Below are 23,733 nucleotides of genomic sequence, written 5' to 3'. Positions count from 1 at the left end.
ATAAAACAAATGTTCTTCGAAACTTTTAATCTATCTCTTAATTTGTGTGATGACTGCAGTTAAAGTACTATTTTCAAAGACATGTTAAAGGGAATGGTCCCATTATATTGACAACTAATTTAATTATCTATTGGTGTTTTTTTTTTACTGCTAATACAATATGATCACCCTTACAGCACGGAGTATTCAGTCTAGCTTCCCATCACGCAGGAACTCATGGAAAACCAAATACTTAGGGTGAGTTTCAACTCCAGATTCAGTTGCTTACATACACATGACTAACACATAGGTTTCCACGTATGAGCTGGGTGTCTCAACTCCACTATAGTAAGTGGAGATCTAGTGAATACAGTCAGGGGAACTTGTTCAGCTCAGCCTAGACTACATAATTACGTTTAGTCAGCTGAACAGCTTTCACCTCCACAGACTGCACTGAGCAGGTCCTAGTTCACGCATACAGATCTATACAATAGCCCCTTAAATAGAAGTGTGTTAGTCTGTAAAATGACTCCCACTTCAGGAGATCCGTTAGAAAACCACCCAGGCATGTAAGATTTCAGATGCTGTAGACTAACCAAGTCATTTACCAAGGGGTGGCAGTCGTGACACAGAACCTGCATCCGGAAGGGAGACCATGCTCTGCCTTGGGGCATTTAAACCAGCACTAGATGCCTCTGAGTGAGCTACTGAATCAAGCCCATAATTTCTAAGCTGCTACACTCGCCCCAAGCCAATTTTAAATTTGCGTCCTTTTTAATTAAAATCAGAAGAATGGAAAGCATACCTGACAAACATCATAGTGCTCGAAGAGAGACAGCAAACCAATATCACTGCGGCTTGTGATACCTTTCAAAATTGTGATATTGCCATTTCCAGAGTCCAGCTCTATCACGTCATTGAAAACATTGGACACAGCTTTGCCAGTCAAAAGCAAGTTCACCAATTCCTGTTTGTGACATGTTTAAAAAATCCAAAGCAAAAACAAACAGCAGTTAAACGTCTTGTCGTTACCAGACATCAATACAAGATTGATTCAGGACTGATAAAGTTACACATGTACCAGAACCTCAACTTATGTGGTGGGTTTAAGTTTAGGGTTAGGATTAAGATTGTTTATAATTTTTTTTCAAGATATCTTGGTTAAAGTCTACTCCCACAGTAAAATGAGGAAATATTAGCAGAGTTTTCAGTGTTCATCTTTCCAGAGGCAAACTGCTGATAATCAATTTACTCTTACATCCAACTCTCAACCTTCTCATATTAAGATTGAGGGTTTTTTAAATTAAATAATTTTTTTCCTTTTTTTTATACAATGAAAACAACTACATGAATTATGTCAATTAAAAGTCGGTACAGTACTATCTGATATTTCTGCATGTGCTCAGTGATGTATTTTGCATGTTGGACAAGATTTGTTAATATTTTTTTTCTGGATGCATTTAATCTCATTCAGTAAGACAGTCACCCATATAGCATCACATCTGGTTCATATCACTAGTATACTTACTGTAGCAGGTTGTTGATTATTTCTTCTCCAATTGAACTAGGAGTATGGGTGTGTCAGAAGCTAAATATGTGTGAAAGGAGGTGCGTGTGTGCATGTACACATGCGAGTGCATGTAATGTTCAAGCAACAGAGACACCAGACATTTTGCTTAGCATAAGATCCCACAAGGGCCAGCTACGTTGAATCAGCATGTAACAATATCTCGCAGCAGACTGTGCACTACAGCAATCAACCAGCTAACTATTAATAAATAACATATGTCAAGAAACATGAGGGGAAATAACAAGAAGGAAGTTTCCAGAGAAAATAGTCCAAATGCCCATGCCCAAAGACATGAATAACATTGGTATTGCCAGTTTGGACTTGTATGATTTTAAAAAATACCACACACATTTAAAGCCCTATGTTTCTTCTGAAAGACTCCCAAAAATTTACAGGTTTTCACGGATGGTTTTAGGACTTCTAATCCACCAGTGCTGTTCCACCACTTTCTTGAGAAATCACTGTGTAACCACAATATAAGAGAAGAACATGAAGTTTGCCTTTTTCAGCCAAAATGGCAATACAATTAAAATTAAATACAATTTAATAAAATACATTTAATATCTGTGGACCAGATTCAGACTATACTATTGTCCATGTCACAGCTTTGGGGGAACCCATGTCCCAGAATTTTGGGATCTACATTCCACTTATGTGTCCAAGGCAAAGTATTTCCAACTCTGTGGGTGCCTCCACAGGCCTAGAGCCAGTGGGACACATTTGGCCCAGGACACAAACTGGAATTTAGACTACATGAAGTTGTGGTCCTAAGTGTTAAACAGCAATTCAGACTGCTTATTTTCAAGCACCATGTCTTTGAGACACACCTATAAGTCAGTGTCTCCAGTTTGAAGTACCAGTTAGCTTCTGTCAGCATCAGATCAGTCAGCTGGGCAGTAACCGTTTATGGAGCAGCTGTATGATCAGACATGCAACCTCAGCCACCTTTCTGAAACAGCAGGGAGGAAACAGAATTTGCAGTCTCAGCGCTATCCCAGCACTAAGATCAAGTAAGGAGTTCAAAAGAAGCAGATGAGAAGAGTATGAGAACATGCATACACAGATACAGACACACGTGGACCATAAGATCAGCCAAAAAAGCAGAGGGTCTGAAAGCTAAGACAAGAAAACACATGGAAAGAAAAATAAAGGGTGAAGGTGCTTGGCATTATGGGGAAAAAGGAAAAGCACAAGGAACTTAAAATAAAAAATACCATCTCTTCCCAAAGGTCACTTCACAGCTCTGCATGCAGAGCCATATGACACCCCAAAGACCAGATGCTTAACTTACCTGAGTACAGTAGCCATGGCTGCCAATCAATCGGTTTGTAAGCACATCAAAATCATTGCGCACCCTGAAAAGGAATGGAGAATACAATTAAAATTAAATACAATTGCTTCTTTTCATTAGACTTAACATGTCTAAATCCTGGGGAAAAAACCACCAAACTGATTCTCAACCATAAATATAGTTCTACATTTCAGAATCCTTTCAAGATGATTTTTTGCATGGCAGAAAACAAAAAGTGTCTATATCAACAAAACCTGTGACAAGCAAAAGTTTATTAGAAGTAGACTAAAGAAAATAGCTGTAGAGGAGAAAAGAAGCCATTGTTACTGCTAGATAGAACTTTAGAAATTAGAACTGCTGGACTACTTGTCTTACAGAATTGCAGAATCACAGGAAGGTTGTGGTTGGAAGGGACCTCTGGAGGTGACCCTGTTCAACCCTCCACTGACGTAGGGCCACATAGAGCCAGTTGCCCAGGACCTTGTCTAGATGGTTTTTGATTATCTCTAAGGAGTTAGGCTCTACAACCTACCTGGGCAATTTATTCCAGGACTTAGATAAGCTGTTCTCACAAAGGCATGTATTTGTTATTCCTATCATCAATACTTGGAATATAACCACAAACTGATCATATAATCTGTACATTGTTCATGAAATGAAGAAAATGAAAAAGAAAATACTCAAATCTCTAGGTGTACACATTTATAATACCACTGTGTGACTCCTTCTTCTATTTTATAACATCAAAGAGAAAAGTCCATGAAATTGCAGTATTGATAATTATGGAGTAAGATCTCCAAGAACTAAGTTCCCTCTCCCATAACTCTTGGAATTATTGAATTAGTGATTTCTTGATAACCTATAAAAGAAAGGTTGTAACTGTGATCATTTTTATCCTGCATATAAAATGTAATTGCAAATATTATTTTGTACATACATAAATGTCTAATCTAGTTTTGAGAAAAAAGAATGTACTATATTCTGACACAGCTATGGCAATAAACTCCACAGATTAATTCTATGGTTCATAAAAAAGCAATTTCCCTTTAGTATAAAATATGTCAATCTCAATTGTTTTGGCTACTTCCTTATTTTGGTATTACAAAGGTAGAGAGAATGCTTGAACAATCCTCAATTAAAACTTAGCTATTCTACATACATCTGGCCTTCTCACTCTCATTTGATTTGTAAAATTTCCATACACCCAAGTATTCCTGTTTCCTGGCAATTAGCATGATTATTTAAAAAAAAAAAGAAAATATTTTGTTTATGGCAAAGTAAGAGTTGAATTTACATGGTTAGAGTAGAGCTAGCTAGAAATTTCAATATTGCTACACATGCTCTGTTAAAAAATTGATACCTTAAGTAAAAAGCTGGGACAATCACTGACTTCATCCCAAACTTTACATAATTATTTTCTCATGAGACTTCTTTGAATGCCAAGATCAGAATGTAATATACAATATACAAGATCTTGAGCCATAATGATGCTTAAAAACATTCCAGTCAAGTCATAGCCATTAAATCACAATGCCTTTCTTAAAAGAATTTAATTTAAAGATCATTTACAAGTCAGTCTCAATGACAACATGCCACAATAACATCTCTTATTAGCGTGAAATCAAAGAAAAGACCACAGAAAGTATGCCTCTAATACGGAAAATTCTCTCATGCAACATTGCTAGCATTGGATGAGGCGATAATAATCTTTGGATTTTGGCCATTTTTTAGTTTTAGAAACAGTTTCATCTTGAAAATGCTATAGCCTTGTTTGAAATGAGTAGACTATACAATATGCGTCAGTTAGGGACGATGGGACGTACGACAAAGACAATAGGAGGAAGTTCTAATTTCATCTGTAGGTACAAACAATATGGGAGTTTAGAGGTGTAGCTCAGATTTTCAAGAACATCTGCCTTTCAAATCATTTTTGCTAATGAGGAAACAAACATCAGGCATATAGCTATGAGATTTACACCTATTCTAAATGGTTTTAAGATTATTATTCATACCTGCCAAAGACTTAACAGTTTCTGTGCAGGTGTATTTATTGTGTTAGAATGAAAAGTGTTCAGCTTTTACTTGCAAGTACACTCTATGCATTGTAAAAATATCAGATAATGATAACAATGCATTTTGTTCTCTGCCAGGCTGTGAAGACATTCCTTGATGACAGGCAAATCTGAACCATCTGTTCATTGTGGTGTTTTGGCTATCAGATGTCAAAATAGACATAATGGATAAATCATTACTGCTAATACTAGCCTGTCCCTGCATGGAATTTTCCATTTATAATTTTTAAAACACTTTAAATCAGAAAACCCCATTAATTTTAAGCCAGCAGACTTTTTAAGTATGCCGGTCATCATCAGACAATGAGTTAAAGGCCTGGACTCTACTGAATCCCTCCTTAATTTACAGCCCAGTGCTCTGCATGCTGCTTTGACAGAATTGTAAAGTAAACAGTCAGTAAAAAGGCACCAAACAGAACAGCATTAATAGTAAATATTTCTTCCTTGTGTTATATTGTCAGTATTTTCTAGTGTCATGGTAGTAAACCTAATTCTAACTGCAGAGTGAGCTAGGATGATGTTGACTGCTGGCAGACTGGTGGTGTTTGCCTCGCCTGGTAATCCTGTAAAATCTGTGGAAAAAAAATTCTCAGAAAGTAAGATACTGATTTTTAAAATCTCCTGGACAAATATTTAAAATTAAGCATGTGTTCAATTATGCTTAAGTGCAATCTTCAGAAGGATTTATTTCCTGAGTTGATACACAAACAAAAAGCTGACAATGTCATCTGCTAGATTTCAGATCACTCTGTAAGATCTCCCAGCTTGATTTTTATGTGCAGTTGTAATGTGCGTAACGTGTCTTACGTCTGCGCTGAAACCAAGGAGAAGGGAATTTGAACTCTCTATGGAGCCAGTGAAGCTGTGACTTCTGCTAAGGCAGAAGCAGCCTGTTGAGAGGAGAGAGAGACTGCAGCAAATACACCCAGATTAACGTACTCCCTAAATGCTAGGCATAGTTTCACCTTTTGCTGTTTCAGTTTTTGCCCTGGAACCCTTGAACTGCTGAATTCTCCATTCATCTGGAATCGCTTAGTCCAGCTTTTCTGGTACCTTGACAAAATGTGAATGTAGTTTATACACTCACAAAACCTACATAACATAGCAAAACTTATCTCTACATGGCTTATTAATTCTGTGCTGTTCTTTTAAAATATATTTCTATTTAAATATTTTTTTTTTTCCATAACAGGATGATCAGGGTAAGGCACCTATATCCTGGGTCTTCACTGTCTTTTTATTCAGCATGCAACCAAATATTTTTTTCTCACATTATTATCACATAAAAGGAATGTTATTACGGGGCAAAACCAAAAGAGGTGTAAGATGGCTTCAGAGAAAATATCTACTTTATAGCAACTGGAGAAATCCTGTCATGACAGAAATCAACTAAATACATCTGGTGTGAATTATATGTATTTTTTCATGTTTTCTAATGCTGCTGGTTTTGGGGCTGGAATGCCTGAAATAGCTTTTCCAAAAATTACCATTAGTATTATAAATCTCCTGTTCTCTCCACGCTCCTGTTGGTGATTCTCTGTTTATCTTCAGCTTTGTTGAAACTGTTAGTTTCGAGTTGTAAATAATGTGTTTATTAAGGATGTAAAGCACTGAAGATATATAGATGTTCTTAGCTGAACCTTCGACTGCTCTGAATTGTTACAGCCACACCAACATAACTTGCTGACTTCAGCGTAGCCATGACAGTTCTCATTAGGAATCTGCCTCATGTTTTCAATTTGCTCATCCATTCCGGGACATGAAAACTCTAAAAAAAAATTCTAAGAGTTTAAGACAGACAGACAAAACCACCAGAGTTAGAAGAAACTGTAATGGCAGTATAAACCTTAGCAGTGATGGTGCATTGATTAAACAAATTACAGTGATCTGTATGGGCTCTACTGAAGTTTTAAAAGTGCATAAATATAAATATTTTGAGCACTGGATACTACAATAATACAATACAATGCTATAATAATCTGTAGTCAGATTAAATTTTTCTTAGCAAATAACATTTAGTCAGATAAATAAGATATTTTTAAAATGCTTCATACACCTTAAATCTCAATTTACTTCCAGGAAAACTATTGCCAAGTCTAAAACAGAGAACATCTGAGCATTGAATATTAAATACAAAAGTCACATACAAACTGTAACACTAGGAATAATTCCAGACTATCAAAATATGAGTTAGTTCATGTCAGTTATTTACCCTTGATATCGTTTGGATTGACAGTAGAACAAAATAAAACAATATAAACGAAAAAAACATGCATTCAAGTAAGTGCTAGATGTTTTATAGTCCTCAGCCATGTGGCAAAGCTGTAATAAAAGTGACCTCACTTTGTTCATGGCAACAGACAGCTATATTAACAAACACACAATTACAAGTCTACTCTGAAAATAGAATTTGGGTTGGGAGGGAGAAAAAATCATCTTCAAGCATAAGGATTTCAAATAATTACAATGGGGATATGGAAAATGACAGGATGGGTGACTGGCGTATTGTGTAAATGTTCCATTTTTATTATTTTTTTTTTATATACAGGCACACTGCAAAGATTTCAAATGAATGTTCAAAAAAGAAGGGAAAGGCTCCTCTGGGGAGAAGAAAAAAAAAAGACAAAAAAAGACTGCTGCTTGGGATTCAAAGCAGTGAAAGCAAGAAATGGCTTCATTCTTTATCACTTTTTTCATGTACCTGCTATTTTCACAAAGTTCTTAAATGTATTGAGGCAATCATGCACATCTAATTCATCAGCTTTGTTGCTACAGGGTGCTAACATGCTAAAGGAAGTATTTATATTTCTGAGGGATAGATCTGATGTGAGAAATGATTAATCTATTGGCACATTCAATCCACTACTTTTTTAAAAAAATAAATTATCTTTCTTGTTGAATGCAATATGTCTTCCTGACTGCAACACATTAAGCAAAGATCCTAAACCCAGATCTGCTTAACCATATTGCCCTTATGTTTATCAAACAGCTGAACAGCGCACAGTATGACAGTACACTGGCTGATATTTGGCAAAAATATGAAAGTTTTTGTTAGTGCTCTATTTTGTAGTATTACCAAACTTATTCTTTCACATCTTAGGAGGTTTTTTTAAATAAACATATTTTATGTCCCTAAAATCAAGAGAGTTCATTTGTGAACTGCTTTGATTTCCTGAAAGGGAAAAAAAAACAAGACTGGGAAAATGACAAAGCTAATCAATCACTTAAAGATGGGCTCCATATCACTAATTCTCCTATATCTAAAGATGGACACATAAACATCAGTTAATTACTCTGGTCTTCTTTACATTTTTGTACATGGAGAGAAATTGGTACATTCTGAAGGTAATTTATGTGACCTTGCATAATTTGCAGAGTAGAAAAAGAAAATACTGGAAAACTCCTTTTCTCCATCTGACTAACATAAAGTAAAGGGAACCTTCCATGACTTGGGCATTGCCATCTAATTGTGATATACAAGGGGCTGGACAGATAAATCATACTCACAAATATGCTGGCACTGCAGACAGGATGAGCATATTTTTTTTAGAATACAACTAAGAAATAAGGTTGCTATAGAAATGACAACACTGGGTAGCCAGCCTGGAAAAAAAGACTCCTCAATTGGACAAGTCAATTAAAACCAACGCATGAACACTCGGTTTCAAATAGCCACTTTGTTATAGATTTTAGCTCAACAGTAACAGAATTTGAGGATTTAGACAGTAGAAGCAGAGGAAGTTCAGATGGCCAGAAGAAATTACTGTCAAGATATGGAGCAGCTCTCCTGTGAGAAGAGACTAGATAGATGAGAACCATTTCACTGCAGGACACAACTAATGGACTGCAACAGAAGTTCAAAACCTTCTCAATGGTAAGGAGATGATTAAGGAACATGTTCTCACTACTTTTCATAACAAGAACTAGGCAACACTCTGTAGACTTACTGGGCAACTGGTTCAAGCAAACCAAAGGGAAAAAAATCTTTGACAAAGCACATAACTATGCTGGGGAACTCATTGCCCCAGGATGTGCAAAGGCCAAAACAATTAAAGGGTTCAAAAAGGTTTTAGAAAAAATCATGGAGGATAGATCCATCAAGGGCTAATAAACTTAATGGTCCGGATACAACTGCCAGCTTAGGAAGTCTCTGAATTATTATCGGAAATATGGAGAATATACCAGCAGAATAATTGCTCCATATTCACCCCATTTCTCACGCAGTTTCCTTCAGCAGCCGCAGCTTTCCACTATCAACGACAGGCTAATAGGCTAGATGAACCTTTCCTTGGACCCTGTATGGACAGTCTCATGGAACTGAGGGGCGACAAAATTCACATCTCAAATACTTCTCAGAACAAATACTCTGAGCTTATATTAGCCATGGTGTGGAATACAGCCACATCCCATACTGGGATAAAGCAGAGCTGCAGAGAGGAGGAAAGGAAGACCATGTTCTCTGCATCTGGCAGGTAAAATCCAGCCATCCCGGTTACTCTGTTTCATAGAAAACCACATTTCTTAGATGCTTTCTTGGCTTTCCATACTTTTCTCAGTGGTAGCTTAGGAACCTGAAATCTGGTCACATTTTGACTAGGTTTATTGAATGACAAGCTAAATGTACTGATACACTTTCATTTGGTACCAACATTGTTCTTTTAAATAACTCTTCTCAGTCCATCTTGTTTACTTACAACTGCTACCCTCTCATTTTTCAGAAAATAGTTATGTTCCCTTTCAAAATTTGACTTTGAGGTTAGATAAGATAAAAACTTTTGGTTTTCTTTTATGAGACAGTTTCTCATTCCCCTCATCTTCCCTTTCCCTACACTTCTCCCAGTTTTAAGGGTGATCCCAATTTGAGATGGTATTTCAATGAGGACACACGAGTGCCTTGCACAATCTATTAATATTTCTTCACCTCCTAAAACTGTTTATGCTGATACACCCTAAAGAGTAGATTCAATGCTATTTTATTACACTGGCTCAAAGTCACTGCGTGCTCCACTCCTTTTCTCAACTGCTCATCCTGCCATTTACAATTTATGAATCCCCACAGTACAGTAGTGAGTAGTCTCTGTTTGCATGACCTTGCCGATTCTGCAGTTAAAAGAAGTTTTTCTTTTATTACCCTCCCTCATGAAGCTGAGCCAACTCTTTTTGTGCAACACAATTTGTTCTATGTATTGACAGTACCTTTCAACTTTGGAGTCATCAGTACATTTCATGAGCACACTGCTCCCTTTTTCCAACATTACTGTAAGGAACAAAACCTCAGTTTAATCCCAGATTGATCATTGAGGAACTCTATCAGTAACCTCCCCCACAGTAATAACTCTTCTGAGCACCTTTATCACCTTTACAATTCTTAAAAGATCTCTTATTTTCACACTAGCAAATGACTTCTCATTTGGCATAATATCAAATACAAAAGCATTTTATTACCTCTCCATTAACTTATTTTATTCCAATATTTTTTTTCAGTTTAGCTAAAAATTCTCCATTTAGTAGAATAATTGCATGTGCTTTCTTGAAGTTCAGACAGAATTCACCTATCTCATTTCCCACTTTAAAAAGTCAGCTCTTTTATCAAAGTAGAATATCAGTTCAGTCTTGTATAAGTTTTCTTCTGTAAAATCAGACTGCATTCCCTGACATTTTCCATTTATTTCTGTATTTAGTTACATTTTGTTCAGAATTTTGCCTAGAGCTTTTCAACTTGCTGAGATAAAGGCCAAGTTGCTTGGTCTGCCTTTCCATCTTTCTTAAATGGAAGCATTGTTTGCTGTCACACATTTATATGGTGACCTGTATTGTGAAAAGGTATTAAGCATTATTGTCATTGTATCTTTGATTTTAGGTGCTAGCTATTTCAGTATTTGGAGATGGAGAACACCAACTTCTCCAGACTTACTGCACCACAGATACAAGGTTACTGTATGTTTTAATGGGGCAAGTGGTTTAATACGACAAAGTATGTAAGCTTTCAGCATCAAGTCCATTCATAAAGTCTGACAAAGCAAAAGAGAGCTCAGAAAATCTTACCTAAGTTTAGGAATAAGATACAGGCAAAAAGATACCTAGTTTATTTTTTTCTTTATGTTGTGTAGCCATCACATTTTCAGGTTCAGTTTTACCTCCTACAAATTTAATTCAATTTCTATGCATGGATTCCAGTTACCCACACTGACTTTGCACCACTGAAAATCTTGACCTCCTTACTGAAATTTAAGGCAGAATATTAATTTAGATTTGGAGCATTCTTTACTTTATTGTTAGTACCAGCCACATCCACTCTACACAGAAACTTCACATATTTTCCTGATATTGTTTTATTGGTACAATAAGGAAATTGCTTAGCTTTAAATTTCTGTGAGTCAAGGTCTGGGTCTGACCTCATCTGCATCACATAATTTTTGTATTTTCCAACACCAGGACTCAGACCGCTAGTGCTAGAGCTATTTGTTGTGCACCACTCTGTTTTCATTCTTTCGCACTCTTTCTTTAGAAATCAGAAAATTCTTCAGAGGACGAGCTAATAAGGTTCCTTCTCTTTGGGCATGTTCCTCAATTTTATGATTTATTCTGTCTGTTCTAGAAGGAACTGGATGTGTTGGGGGATGTATCTGGATTTTTTTCCCCTGTTGCCATAAGAAATCTTTCTGTTGCATTTCCACACCAAATTTGCTATCAGCCAGTATACAGTCCACTACTCTGTTCTGTGGACCCATGTTGGTGACAGGCTTCCTCAGTTTTCTTAACAGGGAGACTAGAGTCACATGTCTCTCTCTATTATTTGCTCAAATCCCACGTTTTTTGTCTTCACACACAAACACACCCCCATCATGTACCAATATATCATTCCCTTACCTAGCAATATGTCAGAGTCAGGACAAAAACCTCTTTGTTTTCTTGATTCTTCCCTTTTTTCTGAATTTGGTTTCTTTTTTTTTTTTTTTTTTTTTTTTTTTTTTTTTTTTGTCTCCTTTACCACTAAACCTTATTGCTTGTTCTTCAGTGCAGCAAACTTCTTCAAACCTAATTCAACTTTTCCTCTTCTTTGCCTTTGTGGTTGTGTTTCCACCTGGGTCATATTCCTCATCTGTATAGATTCCTTATCTTCAGATTTGATTTCACAGATGCTACATATTTGTGTTGTGTCAGACCCTACTCTCCCTTTCTGTATCTTGTCTTCAATATCCCCTTCTATCATAATTTCTAGCTTTACTCTTTTGTTCTTCAGTCCCATCTTCCTCAAGTTTTATAAGATGACATTTCATACATCAATATATGCCACTGCATATCCATTTATGAAAGAATATAAATCTCATAGCATCAGATCTTGGTCTCACATCCACCTTCAAATATTGCTAAGGCTGCCTCACTTATTGCCCATGTCTTGTCTTTCTTTGAAGGAAAAACATAAACTTCTTCCAAGCAAACTCCCTTCTTTATCACCTCTTAGCAGCTGAAGCTGCAAATCTGTCCTTCATTAAAGTTATACACTTATTAATATATTTATTAATGTGGAAAGCAATTCTTGCCCACAGAATACTTCAGCTAGACAGGCCTCTGTCTAATTCACACATGAGAGCCTCAAAGACAAGGAAGATCCTGAAGATTATGAATTGCATGCAACCTATCAAGCAGGAAGCACAGAAGTTCACTTACCCAAACAAACAAGGACTCAGTTCTTCCCTACCAAGGACTGGATCCCACACAAACTCTCCCATTTGCTCTCCTCCCACTGTTCTTGATAAATCTAATCTCATGTTTCCTCCATGTTGTAAAGTCACAAATGGGTCTTGGAGAGGTCTGAGACTCTCAAATATGGATTTTTCAGTTAGGTCAAGCTACTTGTTTTTAGCACTGTAACGTAATTGACAGCTGTTTCCCCTTAAAAATAGCTGCTTCCCTATCTTTTTCAAACACCAAAAGACTAAGCCATAAAATATGTGTATTTTTATTACATAATTCTAGACAGAGTGAAAACTGCTCACACACGTAATTTCCCCTTGCTGTTGGTCTCCCAGGCATTCTCAAGTGGGGTGGGAACTACCTCTGAAAAAGTTTTCCCAGAAAACTGGCTCACAGAAAAATCTATCTCCATCAAGAACTGAGTATGCCCCATGTGACTGGATCTTTTATGTAAAGTTCTAATTGCTTTTACCATTGGAAAAGCCAAATGGTCATTTTACAGAAAGCCTTTCTTCATGAGCCAAATAGCGTGAGGAAAGTAGGTGCATTTTAGGGGAACTCTAAATTAAAGATTGGATCTGAGACAGGAAAAGGTATCAGTTAAGGAAAGTGGACTGAGGGTGGAGGACCCATTGTTCCATCCGCAATTCATGTGCCAACAGAGCATCACTTTCTTTTTCAGTGTCCTAAGTGACTGAAGGATTTCAAAGTCAACTAATACGTCAGAATCAGGGTTATTTCACAGTAAAAGATATCAAAAAGGATACAGAAAGGATATAGGAAAAGATACAGAAGAAAATGGCTTGATACAGATTACCACAGTGATGATTATTTTTGGTTACAGAACTCTATAAAAACTTGTCTTATTGAGTAAAGGTAGTCTTCCCAATGCTTGGCTTTAAATATGTTTTCATTGCACTAATATTTTATAATGTTAATAAGGTTACCTGAGATTATTTAAAATTGTTAATCATAATTATGTTTATGGTTAATTAAGAGTGCTTATTCTGCACCTTCTTTGGTTCTTGCATCAATATGAAATAATCCAGATGAAAATGGAGCAGCAAATCATGTCTGAAAGGCAGGTAACAGCATAGCCAGAGATGTCAAGGTTCAGTAGTCAGTTTATGGTTTCTTCTCTGATTTGTGGCACTTCATTCTGGCCACAGAAAACCAATGTGCTCACACGCTTATAGCACATGCCCAACAAATTATACACATCTGGAAGCTCTTTGACAAATCCCTACAGGCTTCTGCTTCCCATTTGTCACATCTATCCTGTTCTATGAAAACTCTGTAGAGCAGGAATTGTGTGGCTAGGGGCAAACAACTGATCTTGATGCCAGGTAGAGTGTGACCCATAGGAATTATATATGCTCTTACCGTGCAGCAAATCTGAGATAACTTTCTCCTGTGTGAAATAAGGATGAACACATCTGTTTGCCCCATAAATTGGGGCATATATGGTCAGGGCGATTGGGGAGTAGTAAGTGGTATGCTGAGGTGACTGTGGATGTGGTTTTACTATTTCTTACTCCTTGGCAAGGAGAGCTTCTGATCTTCATTACAGCCCATAAATATCACTGTACTATAAATATATAAAGTACGTACATGACAGTATGTCTCACTGTGAAATGCTGTTCTACACAGGCAAGTAAGGACAGAAGTGTTGAGTAATTTTTTTAGTCGATAAAATAGTTTGCCAATGGACTAAAGCAGGAAGATTCTTGGAATATGGCTTGAAACTGGACAAATAATTACGTGAGTAAAACCAAGTTGACAAATGGATGTATTTGCATACATCCATAATAATGATAACAATGCATAGTTCATCCAAAATCTTCAGAGCATTTAAAAATCAGATTCCTCAGATGAGCAAGTTATTAATTCAAAGGTATACTACTTCTGTACATGCTGAGGCTAGATGCTCTGCACAGCCAGAGAGGGATTGTAGCCACTGGTTCGTTAGCCCTTCTGATTAGGCTTTCCTCTCAGATGAAGTTCAAAGAAGAAAAAACTTCTCTGTCCTATATGTCAAGTGCAGCTCAGCTTCATTTATTATGGGAAGGATTTTTTTTGAGATGGAACAGGTTTACCAGATAGCGATTAACATGATTTGATGTTTGTGTGTTCATTTCAAGGATGGATTAGAATGACAGGTGAAGGAAATTTAACTTCCCTCATTCAGTAAAATGGTAGCAAAGGAATGAAGAATAAGCGCTCAAGGGAAAAGAACAACATATTTTTAATCACATGATTCCCCTTAGTAAAAATCTGTTAAATGACAGGTGATTTCAGAAAACTAGATAAATTGCAGATAACTAAGGGCAGACTTATTTGCTTTGAGAAGTCCTTGACTGCTAAGGAATCAAGATGTGATTTATTACATTTAATAATTTAATAGTACAGCATTGGCTTTTTTGGGGGAAAAAAAAAAAAGAAGAAAAAAAAAAAGAAGAAAAAAAAAAAAGAAAAGAAAAGCAGAAAAACCCAAACCAAACCAACCCTCAAACAATCAAAACTCCCAAACTCAGAAATGGAAACAGCACGAAGAATTTTGAAACAGGGTGTACACATTTCTGGAGCAGTAAAGACTACAGAAAGATAGTTATTAGAGTTGTGGGATCACAATAAGGAAAACGGTGTTGTGCATTTTCTTAGGTTTATAAATGGCCAACCTTAATGAAGTACACAGCTTCCTCTTGAATTGAGAAATCACTCTGCTTTTTTTCCTCCACAGATAAAACCATTGTTTTCTTTATTCTCACAAAAACACTTCAGAGAAAAAATTGAAAACATACCCAAATGACCAATGCTGACTGCAGAATTACATTTGTGATCTGCTATCAGTAAATGATAACATCCCTAAGCTGACAAAAGAGATTGCAAACACTGGAGGTTTGATTCTATTGGTCAGCAAATTTATGAGTAACACAAGTCTGTGTTTATTTTCTCCAGGTAGTTTGAAAATGGCAATGAACTGCTTTTCCACAAAGGAATGTGACCTAAGGAATTTCCTCATTCAATATGTTCTTTGCTATAGCAGGTTCTAATAATGATGGGTTTATGCAATAAAGTTATTGCACTGATCAAGAAAAATATGGCAATGAAAACAGTGTGACTGGTTGGTAAGAAGCTGAAACTTCACGAAGGCTTCTCAATGAGTGGATCAGAATCAGCCACATCCCAATGCAGCGATGGTTTTGCATGTGTAAGGACAATGAGGAAGGTGCCAAGTGTTAGAGGTGATGAGGCAGCATCTAGCAGAGAAAACTTGCACTGCAGTTCCAGTACACGTTGCAACTTCAGTTAAACCTGGGTTTACTGAAGCTGCCGTTATGGGGGTCAGCATAAATCACTCCTGAGTATTCATAACTTTCCTACATGCGATGTGCCAGTCTTGGATGCAATGGTGAGGCCCACACTGGGGCTTACAGCCCACCTTTACGCTCAGTGTCTCCCAGGTACATGAAAATTATTTTGTAGCTTTTAACAACATGAAGATTTTAGTACACATTTTGCACATTCAGGAAGATTAGTCCCCTGAGCTAGTACAATATGCTTACTATTTTTTAATTTTTCACTGGTTGTAAAAAAAATTAAAAAACAGCTTACAATTGTTAAGAGGTTACAATTGTTACTGACTAGCATTCCTTCCTGTACCGGAAGCAACAACACGTTCTCAGAAACTTCCTCAAAAATTCTCACTCCTCTTTGGCCATTTGTTATCAGTTCTACCAGTGATGATCATTAGTGCATGGAGTATGATAAACTCATTATGAAAATCTACAAAGCAGTGCTAAATAGAAATATTTATATGCTCAGCGATTTAGAACAACTGCCCAATAGACCTGGCTGAAATCTGGAATTTCCATTTACAAGAAAATTCAGTAACAATGTAAAAATTATGGAGCCAGACCAAAAGTCAGCCTATCCCAGCATCCAGTCAGCAGCAGCAGTAGCAAACATCAAGGCAGAACACAAAAACAGGGCACATAGAGATTACATCTAGACAGGTGTATTTAAAGGTACTGAAGCATGTGTGTTCCAGTAATTTGTCTAAATTTATCTGAACCTCTTCATACTTTTGCCCTCATCTTCTAGTACTGAAAGTTACTTATGCTGTGGAAAAAAAGTACTATGGTTTGTTTTAAAACTGAAGCCTTAGCATTTCCATGACAGCGCCCAAGCTTTTGGACTCTGAGAAATAAAGTATAATCACTCCTTGTTCAATCCTATCAAAGATGTCTAAACTTTTATCACATCCATCAATGCCAAAGAGGAAAGATTTTATCTGTCCTCATGCAGAAGCTGGTCCACACTAGAGAAGCTTTTGTTTTGTCTTCCAGTGTGTTCTAGTTCTAATGTGTCTTTACTGACCTTGCGAGACAAGACTACATGCAAGATAAAAACATGAGAAGATCATATATTACACAACTGTATTACCATGTTTTTATTCTGTTCTCATTTCTTATCACTGTAACTCCCAACACATAATTTCTTCTTTGTCTATCACAGAAAATTGAATTGATATGTTCAGATAATTAAATTATTATTAGTAGTAACAGAATTTCTCTCCTTTTTATAAAAGACTAAAGTCCATCACTAGGTAAGTATAGTTCAGACTGTGGTTTCACCATGTGTAATGCTTTGCATTAACACCGAATTTCATCTCCCATTTTATTGACCAGTCACTGTAAGACAGAATTCATTTCACTACTTGATGTTTACAGTGTAAAGCCTCTATGAGTAGGTCATTTAGATTTTCTTTTTATGTAGGGGAGATAAGTAAGCATTTCAGGAGGCGTTTTATCTCTTTCTAAGCTAGTCATTCAAAATAAGTCAAATCAACAGTGACATTTTTTTCCTTTTTTGGGGCATAAAGAAAGCCTAGATGTACATATTTCCATAGAAAGTAAATAAAGATAAGTAAGGTAGATCTTTACCCTCAAAACAGTAAACACCTAAAAAAATAGGAGTCTTAGCTAGTAGTTCTTCCTCCAAAATCAAAGAAAAAATATAGGCACTGTCCACAGCAATTCTCTTCACCTTTCTTGACACTTATTTTTGAATGGGATGACTCTTGGAAAAGCTTCTCTCTTCATTGATTACAGAGGGAGCTGGGAGGACTGAGACTTGGCATGCTTGTTAGAAGGTTAAATTCATATGAGATTACTCCATTGTTGGCACTATGAGATCTTTCTGAACTGCTAAAACTTAGTCACAGATTTAAGAAGGTGCTAACAGGTCTTGATCATTCTGAACCATACCAACCACTGCAGTTTTCATTCCCAAGTTACATGGCATGTCACAATTGCAAGCCATCTTCCATCTCTACAGAGACAGGAAGCAGATGGGACTGCTCTAAGGAGTCTGTAAGCTTTGTGGTGTCATTATCTGTCACTCCTAGATCAGTTCTGGATGGGTTGAACTGCACAGGTCTTGCTAAAGTGGTATTTACCCTTCAATAAAACAACCTCACCATTTAGTCCGCATTCAGTGATCTGCCTTTTAACTTGTAATTAATGCTTCCATATAAAATAAAGTATTATTATTTTCTTCTAATTATATCCTAACATGCAAGCTTTAATGAACAGTGGATCTTATTCATGGAACAGAAAACATTGGGAGAGATATTTTTGATTGAAAGAAACATTTCAGTATTCATTAATCAAAATACCAGTCTTCTCTTTGTCGTACAAAATGTAAATGCTCTGGTTTGGTTTCATTGGACATACCTCTGCATCTTTATGGTAACCACGGTTCAAGTTATTCCATTCTCAGCCTTCAACTTGCTTACAGGAAATGCCAGTTATTTATAGAAGAGATATTTACCAAGGAGGGAGAGTCAGCATTATGAGCACACGGTGAAGAACTGACCCAAACAGAAGCGTTTCAACGTGATTTGAGAAACTAAAATATGTCAGCTTCTCCACTAAAATTATTTAATTATTTAATCAATTAATCTAGCTGTTTCAATAGAATATGCACACAAAAATCAGGATAATTGAAACTTCCATGGAGTTTTCTTTAAAAAAAACAAAACAAAACAACCAAACCACTGATTTTCTTTTAAAATACTGTGACAAAAATCCAAGGGAGATCTCTTACTGGATGAACTCTTATTTGTCTTCAATTATTCATCCAGAAATATGCCCGTTATGTAAATAATTACTTACAATGCCTGTAACACTCACTAAATGGTACATGTTTCTTGATGATATGAGCAGTCAGTTATTTGTCTTGATATCTGCAATACCCTAAGGGAAGTACTATGACATAGCCATTAAAATTTATTACTGAAAACTACATAAACAAAATTCAGTTTGCACTTCTAGAAAAAATATGCAAAGGTCTGAAAACACATTCCACTGTATCTAGTGACAGAGAAAAATTCCTGATTCTTATAAACAAAGGATAGGTAGCAAAGCAATGTATTACACAGTACCAAGCTAGAAGAGTAAAGGTACTTTAAAATGAAGTTCTGTGAGAAAGTCATGAATCCTACTTGATTCATTGTATAAACAATTTTGACACTGTGGACCAGAACTATAAAAATATTTAGATACCTAAAAATGCAAATAGGTACCATAAGGAATTTTCATGCTCACTATAGACACTTAGCTCCCCCAAATACAAACCCAGATGATTGACTGGCCTTGTCATAATCCATCTGTTAAGAACTGAGAGGTGATGGGGAAAATAAGCTCCTTGCTTATATTATTAAAGAATGTTTACCATTTTATAGCAAGTAAAGCAATGCAGTCAATAGCAATTAGCAACATTGGTGCTTTTGGTGATCCTACCAAATGCGAAATATACCATTACTTGTTCAAATACCTTTACTAATCTGGACCTCTCTGTGGTAACTAGCTCAGAAAAATGAGAATAAATTACTTATGCTATAAAATTATCACATCATTTGTGTTAAGAGTGCAAAAGTGGAGTTAAGCCAATGGCCTGTAGAAGGAAGGAAGAAATGACAAAACCACAAACAAAATCTGTAAATGCTTGTAGGAATCTCAGTAGGTGAGAAGTTGAAGGTTTACCACAAATTTGGACCAAGTTGTTATTTGTTTTCAAGACAATGTAGTGAAGTAAGAAATAAAAGCTTACATAAACCCATGCTTTTTTCAAGAACAACTGCTCTCTTCATGTCAGTTGTTATTTCAAGTTGTCAGGGAACAGTTCTTTTCACTTGCAGATAATGCTAGGAGATTTTTACAGAAGTGGAATTTGAAAAAATGAAGAAAGCTTTTATATTGTGATCCACTCCAATATTCACAGTAACACAGAAATATATTTAATCTGTATAAAAGCACAATTAACAGCAAATGTGCTTGGGCAAGCCTCAATGAGTTTTAAAAAGTGGCTATAACAACTACCTGTTGGTTAGAACTCAGTATATTTATCCAACCAATAAACTGAGACCAGATATGTCATACCTTATTTATAGCCACCTAAAAGTGAGCTGCTAATCCACTGTATACTAGCCTTTCTTTATCATCATTGATGGAGAGATTGTGGCACCACAAACAAGTTATTCATGCATACCTAAGACAGATACCTAAAGTATGTGACGTAAATAACTCTCTAAATGAGTCTTGCTTTCAGCTGTCAAGACAGGGAGCATAGGCAACTACCTTAAACATGTTGCTTAATGTTTAGATGGAGTCATTTGTATCAGATGTGGTGGGCTGATCACTGCCACTTTAACAGCAAATATAAATATATATATATATATACACAAGTGTGTGTGCGTGTATACAATGAAGCCAAGATTAAGTGAGTAAATCTGCATAACTTCCCTATATTTTTCAGAGTAAACTTCAAGATAGATTAAAAAGGCCAGAGAGCTAACTACATCACAGTTATTTCCTCACTTTGTACAGCTTGCTTGCTTTGCAGTTTATGAAACACAGATACAAAGACACTCACAGATTGATAGATCTTGATAAGATGACAGACACAGTCAGAAGGATGCACCCGCAGGGACCAATTTCAAACTGAAAAAGAAAAGGACACGTTTTATTTTGTTACGTACATTTTTTGCCCAATTCTAAAGAAATGCAAATCAAACAGAAAGCAGAATTGTTCTCATTTATGCCAAAATTTAATTTCTTGCTCTGGTTCTTAAAAAGCAAGACATACCCATATAGTGTTTGAAACAATGTTCAGATGTTATCACGTGAGACTGATAAATGCAGAAAGATGGCAGCTGAACTATAACAGGTTTATTATCTTCTCTATACAGAGTACCTGGTGAATATTCTGCTGAAGAAATACAACCAAATCTTCGTATCTTGTGGCACTATGTAGTATTAGCTGGGAAGAAATGCAAAAAGAAAAAAAAGTAACTGAAACAATAGCAATGCATTTTTATAACCTGAAAGCTGAGTTAAAGTAGTGAAAACTTTAAATCTGACTGGAAAGATTTGAACTAACAAAATAGAATAAAGAACTAATGAACTCTACCTATTACTGTTGTTTCTTGGTATAATATTGTATCTCAGCACTTCATATATTCTGAATTTTGTAATACTGCTTCTTGTTTTTAAATTAATTAGACAGGTTGAGTCAATTTTAAGCATTGTTTATGCAATGAAAAACAATTCCTACAACAAACACAGGAATACTGCAGCTTTAGAAAACATGGAATGGAAAGTAGCTCAGGAGTTTGTATGTATGTGCTGGGCCATCTATAGCAGGCATATATCAGAGCATTTCTGATCATACTCAAGAGAATACTGCCATGACTACTCTTATTTAACATGAAGTTCACAGATCCAGGGCCTTATTTCAACGTTCTTTGTCTACTTTTCCATCTTCAGATTTTGACAGAAACGATGGTATTGTGGATACTGTGTGTGGAAAGATCAAGCAGTCTGGATTATATTCTTTTCCATCACATTTTCTCTGTGGTTATGCCCACATGACCTTTGTTAAGCAATATTAGAGGCAGCACAATGGTGTTCATTGCACTGTGAAATAGCCAGCAGATCAGAATTATGATAACATATCAATTAAATAATCTATCCTGTCTCTTGGAAGAGCATATTATAGCCAAGGTCTTCTGTTGCATTCACCCTATTTATACAGATTTTCACTTCCAGTTCTTCCAAAACTGGCTGGTTCTTAAAAGATCATCCGTTCCTCCATTTAGGAGGCCAGTAATTCCTCAAACCACTGAAGCCTGGCTTATGGCATCGCTGTTTGCAAAACTACTTGAGATCTTCAGATGGAAACAAGACATAACTGGAAAGCATTTTGCCATTTGGAACTTCTGAAGGAAAAAAAAAAAAAAAAAGCAAAGAATTCTATGTAAGACAAGAAGAAAATACTGCCTTTTAATGCTCACATGCTCACAGCCATGCTGGTCAACTTGAAAGGACCCAGTTCACTTTTATCACGTATTAATAAAAGGCACACTTTATAAGCTTGAAAGGTAGACAGAACAAAAAGGACTTCAGAGAGACCAATCGCCCACAGATACTGGGACACTTCAGAGCCAGAGAGGCTACAGGATTTTGTTATTTCCTATTGGGTTTTGAATCACAACTAACTAATTTGACATAAAAGATGTTATAACACTAAAAGAGCAATGGAAATCAGATTCATTGTACTAAAATGAGAATAGCTAGAAAGAGGATATATGGAGAATGTTACTGTGAGTTACACAGAGCCTTACAGTTTCTAAGATTCCATCTGCCTTGTATTTTCCTATGGGAATGAACTGCTGTCTTCCTGATGGCCTGAAGAAGATACTCAGACAAAACCAAAGCTCATGTTAAAAGGAACAAAGTGAGAAGAGAAATCAACATGTTATATGAACTGAATGATGAGCCAAAGATTTTGTATTAATATTTTTAACTACTTTTTTCAAAAAGGACTTCTTGTATAATAAGTTCATTTTACATATTAAACAAACTTATCAATGAAGCACATAATTTAGCTGTGCTGTGCTCTCCCAGTCAATTTAATATGAATTACGAGTTTCTCTATACAAAAGAGGATAAATATAGTTTTAAGCTGTTAGTAACATTTTTATTGGAAAAGAATATTTAAAAAAAACTTTAAAACAAGCAGAAGAACATATCTACAATATCATCACAAAGGAAGCATTTTATAGATGTAAAATATGCAAAATATCACTTGAAATGTCTTTGAATTTGCTGCTTCTATCTCAGGTTTGAAGAAGGACTTATGTGCTTCTCTGTTATTTTTCAGCTATCTTAGTTGATCTAATAAAAGATATGACATATTCTCACAAAACCTGGTTCACTTTACATGATTAAAAATATCATGTAGGATCCAGTACAGCCAAAGCTAGCAATCTTAAAGTTAGATGACTTGTGTACAAGCAGCCTAACTGCATAGTATAATCTAAGTAACATAGGCAGCTACAGCACAAGGAAAATAATCCCAGCCATAACAAAATATCCTGCAATATAAAATTGTTGGAGGAAAATGCTGTGTCTGGAAAAATAACTGTTGTAAAGATTTTAGAGGAACCCTAGCCTCAATGATATCTACAGTATCTTTCACAGCAATTTCAAAGAATTTGACTATCCTGTCCCAGCTACTGGGACAGCAGGAATGACATTTTGCATTTCTCCCTAAGCCATTTTAGACTGCATAAATACATCTTACAAAACTTTCATTTGGTAAACCATGTACATATATAACAGGCACAAGCACAGGAGCATTGTACAAGAACTAAAACTGCTTCTCCTACTTACAGTGCCACGATTGCTTTTTCATTGCCTCCTGCACGCCACAGTATGTCTGCAATAGCCATGGTAAGGCATTTGGTCCTGTGAACTTCTGAAGGCTGAAGACAACTGCAGTCCAGGAGATGCAGGAAACAGAGAAATACCAAAATGTGTATTGGGAAGCTCACTCATCAGAGGGCAAAATGCCCCAAATACAATATACACAAATTCATAGCAGGTTTGCAGCCAAAAGAACAAAGCTTTTTTCTTTTTCTTTTTTTTTTTTAGAGACTACGTAGGTGTTGTAGTGCCTAATAATGAGGCTCTGTCAAGTTGCCTCAGAAAATGATCATTTAGGTATCTCAGTTCCTTCTGTAGTCAAGAAATAGACAACTTGGATGGCCAAAGCAA

General features: G+C 36.2%; 1 protein-coding gene across 1 annotated transcript in view; it reads right to left on the bottom strand.

The window, feature by feature from the left end:
* Positions 1 to 23,733, bottom strand: part of MINDY4 (MINDY lysine 48 deubiquitinase 4) — an 82,418-nt gene that overhangs the window by 24,000 nt on the left and 34,685 nt on the right. The window contains exons 10-15 of the mRNA XM_040592964.1: positions 23,350 to 23,451; positions 22,299 to 22,362; positions 20,870 to 20,935; positions 20,549 to 20,616; positions 2,841 to 2,904; positions 785 to 946 (exon numbers count right to left, since the gene is read on the bottom strand). Of these exons, the coding sequence (XP_040448898.1) occupies positions 785 to 946; positions 2,841 to 2,904; positions 20,549 to 20,616; positions 20,870 to 20,935; positions 22,299 to 22,362; positions 23,350 to 23,451 (526 nt within the window). The remainder of the gene's footprint in view (positions 1 to 784; positions 947 to 2,840; positions 2,905 to 20,548; positions 20,617 to 20,869; positions 20,936 to 22,298; positions 22,363 to 23,349; positions 23,452 to 23,733) is intronic.

The sequence above is a fragment of the Falco naumanni genome, chromosome 4 (genome assembly GCF_017639655.2).
Source record: "Falco naumanni isolate bFalNau1 chromosome 4, bFalNau1.pat, whole genome shotgun sequence".
NCBI classification, from domain to species: Eukaryota; Metazoa; Chordata; class Aves; order Falconiformes; family Falconidae; genus Falco; species Falco naumanni.
Note: the sequence above shows the minus strand (reverse complement) of the source record. Positions and strands in the feature narration are given on the sequence as shown.